This window comes from Phocoena phocoena, chromosome 13, assembly GCF_963924675.1.
Source record: "Phocoena phocoena chromosome 13, mPhoPho1.1, whole genome shotgun sequence".
NCBI lineage: Eukaryota > Metazoa > Chordata > Mammalia > Artiodactyla > Phocoenidae > Phocoena > Phocoena phocoena.
This window is the reverse complement of record NC_089231.1, coordinates 84,282,300-84,295,786: the sequence shown is the minus strand read 5'-3', so window position 1 is coordinate 84,295,786 and position 13,487 is coordinate 84,282,300. Positions and strand designations below refer to the sequence as shown.

General features: G+C 45.6%; 1 protein-coding gene across 2 annotated transcripts in view; it reads right to left on the bottom strand.

The window, feature by feature from the left end:
* The window catches only part of DNAH10 (dynein axonemal heavy chain 10), a 148,279-nt gene that overhangs the window by 112,362 nt on the left and 22,430 nt on the right, over nt 1–13,487 (bottom strand). The window contains exons 9-15 of one of the 2 annotated variants that reach the window (XM_065889273.1): nt 12,518–12,708; nt 11,171–11,369; nt 7,441–7,635; nt 4,211–4,381; nt 2,352–2,528; nt 1,436–1,561; nt 378–550 (exon numbers count right to left, since the gene is read on the bottom strand). In XM_065889273.1, the coding sequence (XP_065745345.1) occupies nt 378–550; nt 1,436–1,561; nt 2,352–2,528; nt 4,211–4,381; nt 7,441–7,635; nt 11,171–11,369; nt 12,518–12,708 (1,232 nt within the window). The remainder of the gene's footprint in view (nt 1–377; nt 551–1,435; nt 1,562–2,351; nt 2,529–4,210; nt 4,382–7,440; nt 7,636–11,170; nt 11,370–12,517; nt 12,709–13,487) is intronic. The other variant, XM_065889274.1, reaches the window with a different exon arrangement.

Genomic DNA, 13,487 nt, shown 5'->3' with positions numbered 1-13,487 from the left:
TACATGAGAAAAGAATCTAAAGAAGAGTGGATATATGTATATGTGGAACTGATTCACTTTGCTGTACACCTGAAACTAACACAACATTGTAAATCAACTATATCCCAGTAAAAATTAATTTAAAAAATGAAAAAATGAAAATGTTATTTAGGTTAACATGAAATAGATTTATCATTATTTTTAGATGAATGAATAAACACATATTTTAAACATTTCTTAGTTTTTATTTCTAATTGGCAAATATTGGCGGTTATAAAACCCACAAAAATGAAAGCTCTGGCATGGGTAGGGGGCATGTTTTCAATAATTTTGAAGAGCGCAAAGGGGTCCCAAGACAAAAAATGTTTACTGTTAATTTAAGAGAAGAATCTTCTTACCTAAGAAATTTGTCTTCCTGGAGGGCAACATTCTTTGCTAATTCGGGGACAGGGAACCCCAGCTGTTCCAGGTACTTTGCTTCATTAATAATCTCCCTGAGAGCAGGTGAAAAGTTGATTGCAAAACCAGCCCCCCTGTCAGAGTTCTGGGCTTCATCACCAGCAGCAGAAGTCTGTGGGAGAGACAGTGTTTTTACAAAACATCGTGGGAAGGGCGGTCCAAGAAGCAATTAGATCAACGCAACCCAAGTTAAACGTGAATTTGAAAATGATCAATGGAGGGTCCTTGCTGCCCTGACAGACTGGGGAGCTGGACAGAACTAGCTAGAATTCATATTTTGTTTGGTGAACAGAGTTTTTAAAGAATTCGATTTAGTCGCCCACGTTCGAAATTTGGGCAACTGAAGGTAAAAATCCAGAAATCTGGTTTCCCTTGAAAAACTGGAAAAGCTGATGATAAATGGCAAACAGACTGAAGCTGGGTAGCAGCTGCCCCTTTTGAATAGGACACAAGCTGTCCAGTTCCTGACAGGCCCTACCTGGCCTCTTCACTCCTTTTAGTACCAAAGAGTGAAAACCGCCAGGCCCAGGTCTTCCCTTGAACCTCCTAGCTAGTGTTTATTTACTGAGCAATTGCCATGTGCCGGACCCTGTGCTAAAGATGCGGCTGAATCATGGGAAGTGACATTTTTCTGTAGGTTAAAAATGATCAACTGTCAGCTGTTTCATATACAGTTCAACTAATACTTTGCATGTTTCTGATCCAACTCATTTTACAAACTGGATCACTGGAGCTCAGAGTTAAGCCACTTGCCCAAGGAGTCAGGAGGGCTGCCTAACCCCAGCGTGTTCCCTGACGGTGACATTTTGCTTCCTCCATCTATTCTCTTTCTGCCTCTCTTCTTCTCCCGGGTCAGCCTCTGCCCTTCTGCGCCTTTGATTTTGGAAATACCTCGCAACTTCATGAGAGTCAACACATCAGATCTCAAGGAAATAGTAGTCACCACCACCTTACGTGGCCACCCCGGAATCTAGGACGCGGATCTAGAAAGACACACCTTAGTGAGCAGACTCTTCCTCATGAGAGTCGGCAGGACCTGTTCTGTCGTCTCTTTCCACTGCTTATACTTTTCATCTTCGTAGTTTTTCATTGTCCTACCCACTTCCAGATATTTTTGCTTTACCTACCAAAGAAGTCAGGCAACGGTCATTTTGTCATTGAAAATAACATTTTTTCGTCTCTCTTAAAAAAAAATTATCAGTTAACACATTTTGCAAAAGGAAGCAGGCAGATTTGCACAAACGTTGGAGGGTTGGTCTGCCATGGTAGGGCTTGAAATCTCACAAACCTCAGCCCGTGGGTTTGCTGCAGCCCAGGAGCTAAGAATGAAGGAACTCAAAAAGAACAACAGTGCTTCATGACGTGGAACAAGCATACGAAATTCAAATCTCGGCGTCCACAGTGATGTTTTATTGGAACACAGTCACACCTGTCTGTTTACGTGTTATCGACGGTCACTTTCTTGCTACAAAGGCAGAGCTGAGTAGTTGCAACAGGGGCCATCCGACCCTCAAATGCCTAAAATACTTACTCTCTGGACCATTAAAGAAAAGGTTTCCCACCCTCTGTGATATAACAGACAAAAATGCATGGGTGGGGGAGGGAGAGTATTATCAGAAAGTTGCTGGTCACCCTCTGGAGAGGCTGAAGATCAAGGTGGGGGGAAGTCATGTGACTGCCACCTGGAAGATGTCACAGGTAGGTATGGAGATGTGGTCCCCAGGGACCACAGAAAAGACCTTCTAAATTGCAGACATGGATTTGAAATTGAGCTGCTTTTACGCAGGCAACTCTGCGTAGCCCACTCCATGCCGGCAGCCACCTGGACTGAAGGATCAGCGCCCAGGGAGGCCGCCCATCTAGAATTGAACCGTGAAATACAAAAGGGGACATTTCCAGCAGAAGCAACATACTTCTCTTCCTCTATCACTGTTCAAGATCTCCTCTACTTCTTGAAATCTGAGGATGGTGTGCTTAATCCGGAAGAACAGGGACCGTTCCCAGTAGATTGCACCTGCTACGGGCGGGTGATTCTTATACAGCGGTGGGTTGTTGAGGTTCTGAACAAAGATTTTGTGAACAATGTCAATCTGCAAAGCAATCAAACGTGTGCCGTAAGTGATAAGCGTCAGTCTGTGAGCCAAGAGAAGACTTAACTTGAGATCTGTATCTTTAAAGAAATGAACACAGAACGTCAAGAAACAGTCTAAGGTACAGAATAGGGTTTTTACTACTTATTATTTACTACGTTTTCCTATACTCTGTAGGAATTTTTTTGTTTGGTTTAAAACATGCAATGATCCGGGCTTCCCTGGTGGCGCAGTGGTTGAGAGTTCGCCTGCTGATGGAGGGGACACGGGTTCGTGCCCCGGTCCGGGAAGATCCCACATGCCGCGGAGCGGCTGGGCCCGTGAGCCATGGCCGCTGAGCCTGCGCGTCCGGAGCCTGTGCTCCGCAACGGGAGAGGCCGCAGCAGTGAGAGGCCCGCGTACCGCGAAAAACAAAAAAAAACATGCAATGATCCAAACTGCCTTATACTTACAGACTGTGTACAATCATTTGACCAACCTATTAGAAGTTCTGAAATCTGTTCTAGACATGATTGGTGGCCAGGCCTGCGCACGTGCCACTGAGGTTTTATAATTATCTATCATGTAATATTTTTTAAATTGTGGTACAATATGCATGACATAAAATTTACCATCCTAACCATTTTTCAGTGTACATTTCAGTGGAATTAACTACATTCATGTGTTGTGCATCCAGCACCATCATCCATCTCCACAACTCCTTTCATCTTGTAAACCTGAAACTCTGGGTACACATCAAACACAGTAACTCCCCATTTCTCCCTCCCTCAGCCCCTAGGAACAACCTTTCTACTTTCTGTCTCTATGACTTTGCTCTAAGTACCTCATATAAGTAGAATCATAGAGTATTTGTCTTTTTATGATTGGCTTATTTCAATTAACACAAAGCCCTCAAGGTTCATCCATGGTGTAGCATATGGCAGAATTTCCTTCCTTTTTAAAGCTGTATAATATTCCATTGTAGGGACAGACCATATTTTGTTTATCCATTCATCTCTCAATGGACCCTTGGGTGATTTCCAGCTTTTTGCCGTTGTGAATAGTGCTGCTACGAACATTGATATTCAAATATCTCTTCGAGACTCTGCTTTCAATTCTTTTGGGTATATACACAAAATGGGATTGCTGGATCATATGGTCTGGGCTTGCATTTTAAAATAAGTATTTCACACTCTTATGTGAGTAATTAGGTGTCAGAGGCAAAACAATACCTGCCCCATTAACGGTCCTGATCCATTCCTGACAAAGAGGAATTAGGTAGCAGATGGAGTTAAGGTGGCCAGTCAGCTGACCTTAAAATAAGGAGATTATCCCAGGTTATCTGGGTGGGTCCATTGTATAACAAGGGTCCTTACAACAGGAATGTGTATGTGAACACACCCGTGACCTTCACACATGGGTAGCTATGACTACTACACTGTTGTCACTGTGATTATTCCTATGACTAACCCACTCAGGGTCCATCACAATGTGAGGCATACGATATTGTACTTCATAAATTCTTACTGAATTTCTCCACTAAACAAACAAACCCACTTCGTTTCAGTAGTTATACGACATGCTTATTTGGGAAAGGTACAGTTTCTCTGAATTTAGATGAGAAAGACAACAGTGTGATCCAACTGTTTACATTTTGCCAAGTGTATTTTTACTGCTACAGCAGCCATAGATTTTTCAGTTACCTCTTTACAGTATTGTGCAAGAATGTCATTAAATTTCATCATCATTTGTCGATTAATGGCCTCCCGTGAACGAATATGCTTAAATTTTAAAAGCATGTCAAATGCTGCTTCAGCTGATCGAAGTGTCTTAAAAGATTCGTCAATAAAATTTTTTGCTTCTTTCTCAATAATCTGCCAAGCAAACAAACAAAAAAAGCCCAGAAAAAAACCCTTATGACCCTGTTATTACCCCGCAAAAATAACAAATTACCTCACAAAATACCAAATCAGTGCCTTGAGAAGGATTTGCTTTGTGCTTTGGTGGAAGCTGAGATCTAGTTAAAAATGGCAGACTGGGGACTTCCCTGGTGGTCCAGTGGGTGAGACTCCGTGCTCCCAATGCAGCGGGCCCAGGTTCGATCCCTGGTCGGGGAACTGGATTCCGCATGCATGCCACAGCCAGGAGTTTGCATGCCGCAACTAAGGGTTCACATGCCACAACTAAGAAGCATGCATGCCACAACTAAGAAGCCCGCATGCCGCAGTGAAGATCCCCCATGCCACAACTAAGACCCAGCGTAACCTAAATAAGTAAATATTAAAAGAAAAAAATGGCAGACCGGCTGCATTGGTTTTCTGCTCTCTCTCCTCCACTAGTTCAAAATGATAGAAAAGGAAATCTTTAAAGTATTAACTCATATAGACAAAGAAACTGGAGAGGAGATAGTTCAGGAATTTTTGGAAGGAGAGTAACTAACTTTACAAAAGGCAGAGAATTACTACCTAACACTGGCAATGGGTGGGGGAGGCGGGGGGCACCTGTTTGTCCCATGGAAACCTCTGGGAGGCTGAGCATTCGAGGGCACCAGGCACCAGGAAGGGGAGGGGCAAACAGAGGATCCCTTCTCCACCCCACACAGCCAGGCCACTCAGTACACATACTCTATATCTCCATCCCCAGCCCACCCTATGCAGAGTGGAAGGTTAATTCTAGAAAAATTAAATCAGAGTGATATCAGACTTCTAATAACACTGGAAACTAGAAACCGATAAAGAACATCTTCAAATTTCTGAAGAAAAGTTATTTTCTACCTTGAACTCTATACCTACTATTTAAGAATTCACACATGCAGGACTCAAAAGAAAATGCATGTCCCATGAAACCTTTCTCAGGAAGCTACTAAAAAATGCGCTCCAGCAAAACAACAGAGCAAACAAGGAGAGGGGAAGCTGTGAACTCTAAAAAGTAGGATCCAACATAGATGAGAGAAGATAGGAAGTCCTAGGGCAACTGCTTCACAACAGGTCTGAGGAGCAAACAATCTAGACTGGAGCAGAAAGACAGCAAGCTCTGGAAGAAAGGTCTCTGGAAAAATAAGAGCACTGCTATGTCTCAGCAGATGGAACCCACTCTTGATAGGTGTGTGAAAAAGATGTCAGGGCAGTAGGAAAAATTAACGGTGTACATGTAACTAACCAAGCAAATGCAAATAAAAGCAATGATTAACTCCAGGAAAAATGAAGGGTTGGACAAGAAAGGTTGTATGGTGGGACTTCCCTAGTGGCGCAGTGGTTAAGAATCCACCTGCCAATGCAGGGGACATGGGTTTGATCCCTGGTCCGGGAAGATCCCACATGCTGAGGAGCAACTAAGCCCGTGTGCCACAACTACTGAAGCCCATGCACTTGAGCCTGTGCTCCGCAACAAGAGAAGCCACTGCAGTGAGAAGCCTGAGCACCACGATGAAGAGGAGCTCCCGCTCACCGCAACTAGGGAAAGTCCACGTGCAGCAACGAAGACCCAACACAGTCAAAAATAAAATAAATAAAAATTTTAAAAATAAAAATAAATAAACATTAAAAAAGAAAAGAAAGGTTGCATGGTTATGATGGGCTTCTTGGCTCAGCAGTGAAAAATATCTGCATAGACATAATGAGTAAATGCTGACCATTAATGTAACCAAAAGCTATTTAAAACTGTGTCAGGGCTTCCCTGATGGTGCAATGCTTAGGAATCTGCCTGCCAATGCAAGGGACACGGGTTTGAGCCCTGGTCCGGGAAGATCCCACATGCCGCGGAGCAGCTAAGCCCCTGCACCACAACGACAGAGCGTGAGCTCTAGAGCCCATGAGCCACAACTACTGAGCCCGCATGCCACAACTACTGAAGCCCCCGCGCCTAGAGCCCGTGCTCCACAACAAGAGAAGCCACTGCAATGAGAAGCCCACGCACCACAACAAAGAGTAGCCCCCGCTCACCACAACGAGAGAAAGCCCGCGCGCAGCAACGAAGACTCAAAAATAAAATAAAATTAAATAAATCAATTTTAAATAAATTTTAAAATAAAAATAAATAAATAAAATTTAAAAAGCTGCCTGCCAGGGCTGACTGTGCTGTTTCTGCATGTAGCCCCCTCCTCCATCTATAAAAGCTCTTGCCCACTGACCCTCAGTCGGGGGGAGTTGGCCTTTGGACAGGAGTCCACCCCCACTCCTGGTTGCCGCCAGCCAAAATAAAGCAAACTTTCCTTTCCACCAACCTTGCCTCTTTATCGGCTTTTGCGCAGTGAGCAGGGGATCCCACTTTCAGTTACAATATGAAAGATGCTCCGGGGTTATCAAAACACTTACTTGAAACATAAAATGGGGATGCTACTGATGGTGTTCCACACAGGAGGCCAAAAAGGTGAGCGTGGTGGGCCATCCTGTCCATGCCGTATGCAGGGAGGTCGTATTCTCTCTGACCGGCCCTGACTCACACACACCTAGGGCCACAAGCTCTTATACCACCTCCCCACCTTCTCTCCTTCCCTAGCTCAGATCCACCTACGCTGCAGCCAGAAAAACCCTCTTTGGTATAAGTCTGATGACATCACTGCCTTGGTGAACAACGTTCAATGGCTCCCTACTGCTTACTAAGTTAAGTCCCATTCTTCAGCCCAGCCGCTCTACATCCTCTCCAGTTATACACCCAACCCACCTTGGTAGCCATTCTAGGGTGTCTAGCTCGCTTCAAACTTATTCCACCTGGGGAGTAGGGGTGGGGACAGAAGACACTGAGAAATGTTCGTTTTTACCTTATGCTCTTCTGCATTGTTTCCATTTTTCACCAAAAAGCAGGTATCCTTTTTTATGATTTTTTAAAAAAAAAAACCCAAAAACCCTAAACGTAACTAAATAACCCAACAGATTTAACATGGAGAAAACATGGTATCCACTTCCAAAATCGAATCGAAGGATGTGTTACTTGCCAGGACTTCGATCTTGAAGTCGTCCATCACGTAGCTCCAGTCCTGGGAGCACTTGATGCTGAAGGGGTCAAAGGTCAGGCTTTCCATGGGGGTGACCAGGCTGTCCACCCTGCACAGCACATTGTCGATGCGCTTGGGATCCCCAGTCACTGCTTTTAGCTCTGAACCAAATATGTTGTAGAATTCCTCCATGACCTGTCCGATCAAACAAAACATGAGGAGGTCACCACTTGGTTTTCTCATGCTTTTGCTCTAACAACCAGCGGGTTGCATATCTAGGTTTACCTGAGGGCAAGAATCTGGTCACACAGGTAGCCTCCTCCCTTTGGAGTACCAAAGCCTAATCCCTTTGGTACTATGCCCACTGCACAAAGGACCCATTCCAGATGGCCTGACACAGCTTACAAAGTCTGCATGCTCAGGCCCCTACCTACTGCTTCCACGTCCAACCATACTGCTCTCCCCCTGCCGCCTCGCAGCCACCCCGGGCCTCTTTCAATCCCACGTTCCTTTCTGTCTCAGGGCCTTTGCACCTGCAGTGTGAAAATGTCAGATACCTACTACTCATTATTAAATATGCCTTCATCAAGTCCGACCCTTTGGAACAGGCCACGCCCCTGTGCACATTTCCACAGCCCCCTCTAGTTCTTTCCTAGCACTCACCTCAGCTGTAGCTATGCATCTGTGCGATTATTGTCTACCATGTTTCTCTTCTACTGGACTGTAAGTTCTATGAGCCATAGACTACGTACAGACGGGGCTGGCTTCATAGGTGTGGGACCCGGGCAGGCGCACAGGGCCCCAGGCTCCAGAAGGTCCCGTGCTGGGTTTAAGGCTCTGCTGTTACCATCTTGAAATTCTCAATCATTTTATCTCTGAACTTGTGTTTCGTAAATGAAGTCTCAGGGGACAATCGGGCACATGTGTGAGCAGAGGCGATAAGTGAAACCTGCGTGTGTGCTGTTCACAACACCCCACTGACATGCAGCATGTGGGGTCCCATGAGCAGAGAATCCCAGTGGAGCCACAATGCACGAGAGTTCAGGGAGACTCAGAGCCAGTACCGGTCAGCGTGTGGCAGCTACGGTGAGTACAGGAGGACACCAACAGCTCAGAGGCGCCACCTTCTCCTTTCAAAACAGAGCTCGCTTCCAACGCAGAAAAAAAAGGCTAAGAAACATACCCGACCAAGGAACCCTACCTACCATATTGCTTCTCACCCCTGTACTTCACCGCATTGGCCAGCTATTCACGCTGAAAATGACGACACAGAAGGAATGATGGAGATAGGAAAACCCACAACTCCTTTTCCTCTCAGCCTTCCTTCCCCACCAGTGAGCTGAAGCAGAGAACGCTGGTGGAACTGCACACATCAAGAAGTGAAATGAAACCAGCCGAGTTAGTCATGTGAAGCATTTACATCTGCACTTAAGAGCTGCGAAACAGGGACTTCCCTGGTGGCGCAGTGGTTAAGAATCCGCCTGCCAATGGGTTCGAGCCCTGGTCCGGGAAGATCCCACATGCCGCGGAGCAACTAAGCCCGTGTGCCACAACTACTGAGCCTGCGCTCTAGAGCCTGCGTGCCACAACTACTGAAGCCCACACGCCAAGAGCTCGTGCTCCGCGACAAGAGAAGCCACCGCAATGAGAAGCACGGGCACCACAACAAAGACACAACGCAGCCAAACAGAAATAAATAAATAAATTTATTTAAAAAAACGAAAGAGCTGCAAAATACAAACTGTGTCATTTCAGTGATTCCACACACCAGACAAATGCCCTCCTCTTTGCATGCTAAGCTGACACTGTACAATATAAAGAACCGTAAAATTCATGCAAATAATTTAAATGTTTACTTTTCTTTTACTTTCTTTTCTTTACTTTGCTACAGTCGTAACAAACCAACAAACAAGGCCATGCCAAGGCGAGACATGTCAGAAGGAAAAGGTTTTATATTTTAAGACTTTTAACAGCATTTTTTTCCTGCTTATTGAATAAGGAGTCAACATTTCTGTTTGCACTGGGCACTGCGGTCACAGAGCTGGCCCTGGTCTTTGCTCATCATTTCTCTAGCAGCAAGGACAAGTGCCTGGCACGTTGTGAGTGCTTGATAAATATTCAGAGAATAAATGAATGGATGGACCTTCGTGAGACAAGGGCTGGCTAACTGAACCCATCAGCCACTAAGCCTTGCGGACATTCATTCCAAAGAGAGTGGGATCAGATCAACAGGAAGCACTGGCAGATAGACGGGCAGTCACTGTGGCCATGGCAGGGATGGCGTGGCTTCAGGGGAGAGAAGGTCTCTGATCGCCTTTGAGGAATTCCAACATTTAATGCAAAGACAGAGGGGGAAGATTTTGCAAAAGACACTGAGAAGGCGTGGCCAGAGTCAAAAGAAAACCAAGACATGGAAGCAACCTAAATGTCCATCGACAGAGGAATGGATAAAGATGTGGGGGCTTCCCTGGTGGCGCAGCGGTTGAGAGTCCGCCTGCCGATACAGGGGACACGGGTTCGTGCCCCGGTCCGGGAAGATCCCACATGCCATGGAGCAGCTGGGCCCATGAGCCATGGCCGCTGAGCCTGCGTGTCCGGAGCCTGTGCTCTGCAACGGGAGAGGCCACAACAGTGAGAGGCCCGCGTACCGCAAAAAAAAAAAAAAAGAAGATGTGGTACATATATATACAATGGAATACTACTCAGCCCTAAAAAAGAATGAAATTTTGCCATTTGCAGCCACATGGATGGACTTGGAGGGTATTCTGCTAAATGAAATCAGACAGAGAAAGACAAATACTACATGATAATCATTTACATGTGGAACCTAAAAAATACAACAAACTAGTGACTATATAACAAAAAAGAAACAGACTCACAGAGAACAAACTAGCTGTTACTAGAGGTGGGGAGTAAGAGGTACAAACTCTTAGGTTTAAAATAAGCTACAAGGGGCTTCCCTGGTGGCGCAGTGATTGAGAGTCCGCCTGCCGATGCAGGGGACACGGGTTCGTGCCCCGGTCCGGGAAGTTCCCACAAGCGGCGGAGTGGCTGGACCCGTGAGCCATGGCCGCTGAGCCTGTGCGTCCGGGGCCTCTGCTCCACAACGGGAGAGGCCACAACAGTGAGAGGCCCGTGTACCGCAAAAAAGATGATAATAAAAAAAATAAGCTACAGGGATATATTGTACAACATGGGGAATATAGCTAATATTTCATAATTATAAATGGAGTATAACCTTTAAAAACTGTGAATCACTATACTGTACGCCTGTAACTTATACAACATTGTACATCAACTATATTTCAATTTTTTTTTAATTAAAAGATAAAGAAAACCAAGGGAATTCCCTGGCAGTCCAGGTAGTTAGGACCCGGCGCTTTCACTGCCGTGGCCCCGGATTCAATCCCTTGTCGGGGAACTAAGATCCCGCAAGCCTTGCAGTGCAGCCAAAAAAGAAAAGAAAAGGAAAAGAAACCAAAAGCAGGGGGAGAAAGAGGGCTGTCACAAAACTCAAGGGAGAGCTGCAAAGGTCAGGTGTGCTCTGGGACATTCCGGCACATTCTGTCTGCTCTGCAGGCTTTTCTCCTGGCCAGACCCTCTCTGCCTCCCACCTGACACGGAGAGGCCCACTGTGAAAAAGCCAAACTGCCTTCCATCGGGCAAATCCCAGCTCTAACCACCTTTGCATGCATTGAAGAGAACGCCACCACCAAGCCCCCCACCCCACCTGCAGGACGTCGTAGAGATCCTGGCAGATGGTGGCCATGTAATCTGTTCTCTCGAACAGCCGTTTCCGATCAAACTCCCACCGAGCTTCTCTCCCTGAAGCCTCGATCTTGGCCCGGATGTCGAAATAGGCCTTTTTCCACATGTTGAGGGTGTTTCTGGCCTCCAAGGTTTTGTGTTGCGCACTCGCTCGGTTTTCTCTGGGAAGCAAAGAGATGCTGTGATGGGCAGGAGGGTCTGAGCCGTAGGGGATCTGAGCCACGCTCCCCACTCCCCAGGGGAAGGAGGCTTCTAAGGGGACAATTCTAAGCAAGGAGCGGAGCCCCTCTGATGTCATGGTCTCACTGCAGAAACCTTCCCGGGTGAGCTGCTATTCTGATGAAACTGGCAGGGATGTGATTGGTGGGGTTGCAGGCAGGATTCCAAGCCGCGGCCCAGGCTAACCTTTGATGCAGCTGCCCCAAACTGCAATGTGCAAAGCCTGGTAGGCTTTCTGTTTGAGCTGGAAGGGGAGCAGGTGGACTTGGGTCCTAAGCCGGAAGCAACAGCGGAGTAAAATGATAATGCTGAGATTTTGGTACCTATTTCACTTATATAGATTGTTTTTCAAGAAAGTTAAAAAAAAAAAAAAGGGAATTCCCTGGTGGTCCAGTGGTTAGGACTCCAGGCTTCCACTGTAGGGGGCGCGGGTTCGTTCACTGGTTGAGGAACTAAGATCCTGCATGTCGAGCAGCCCGGCCAGAAAACAAAAAAGAAAGTAAAAAAATGATCTGAAAAAAAAAAAAAAAAATGATCTGTGTCTCCTTCCACATTTGATCCTCAGAGGCTGTTCCACCTGAGGGGGTCCAGGGTCCAGGAGTAAGGTTCCCTTGGACGATCTGCCTCGGTCTCTCCAAGGATAACCAAGGAAGACGGTCCTGAGTAATCCACACCGTGGAGCATTATTTGGCCATAAAAAGGAATGAAACACCAATGCAAACCACACCATGAATGAACCCTGAAAACATGATGCTGAGGGGGAGGGGCCGGTCATAAAAGACCACGTGTTGTATGATTCCATATGCATGAATGTTCAGAAGAGGCGAATCCACAGAGACAGACAGTAGATCAGTGGTTGCCCAGGGCTGGGGGGTTGGGGAGGGTGGGAGTGAGGCTAAAGGGGACAAGATTTATTTCTGGGATGAAGAAAATATTCTAAAATCATTGATGGCTATGGATGCACATCTCTGTGAATATACTAAAAGCATTGAATTGTACTTTTTAAACAGGTGACTTGTATGGTGTGTGAATTATGTTTCGATAAAGTGGTTTAAGATCTTAAGAAAAACACAGTGCCTTTACTTCTTACCTGAACAAAGTCCGAAGATTCACCACTTTGCAGACTCTCTCCGCGATTTCCCAGGCAATGCGCTCCATGAGCGGAATCATCCTCTCGTCTTTATTGTAGTGTCGGGAGATGATCCACACCATCCTCAGGGCACTCATCATGGAGGGGATTGTTTCCAAGACAACGTGAAAGCTAGATCCATGCGTTATGTTCTAACCGGAGAGGCACATGTAAAAGAGAGAGCAAAGCAAGCCACCTTCGCCTTGGGGCCAACAGTGTAAGAAAGCAAGTAGTGTGCAGGAAATTCCCCTTCTTTTTTCTTTCTTTCTTTTCTTTTCTTTTGTATTTAAAAGGTATTTTAATTAAACGCAAGTGTATTTCTGGGTTTTAGTACTTTCAGGAAAAAATGGGCTTCTGTTTAAGGTCTCTCAACTTAAAAAAAACTTTTTTTGCATCCTTTTTCATATTCTTTTCCATTCTGGTTTATCACAGGATATTGAATATCACTCCCTGTGCTGTACAGTAGGACCCTGTTGTTTATCCATTCTGTATATACACAGTTTGCATCTGCTAATCCCAAACTCCCACTCTTACCCTCTCCCGCTTGGCAACCACCAACCTGTTCTCTATGTCCCTGATTTTGTTTCTGTTTCATAGATAAGTTCACTTGTGTCATGTTTTAGATTCCACATATAAGTGATATCGTGGCATTTGTCTTTCTCTTTCTGATTTACTTCACTTAGTATGATAATCTCTAGTTGCATCCATGTTGCTGCAAACGGCATTATTTCATTCCTTTTTATGGCTGAGTAGGACTCCATTGTGTACATGTACCACATCTTCTTTAGCCATTCCTCTGTCGATGGACACTTTGGTTGTTTCCATGTCTTGGCTGTTGTGAATAGTGCTGCTATGAACACAGGGGTGCATGTATCTTTTTGAATTATAGTTTTGTCTGGATATATGCCCAGGAGTGGGACTGCTGGATCAT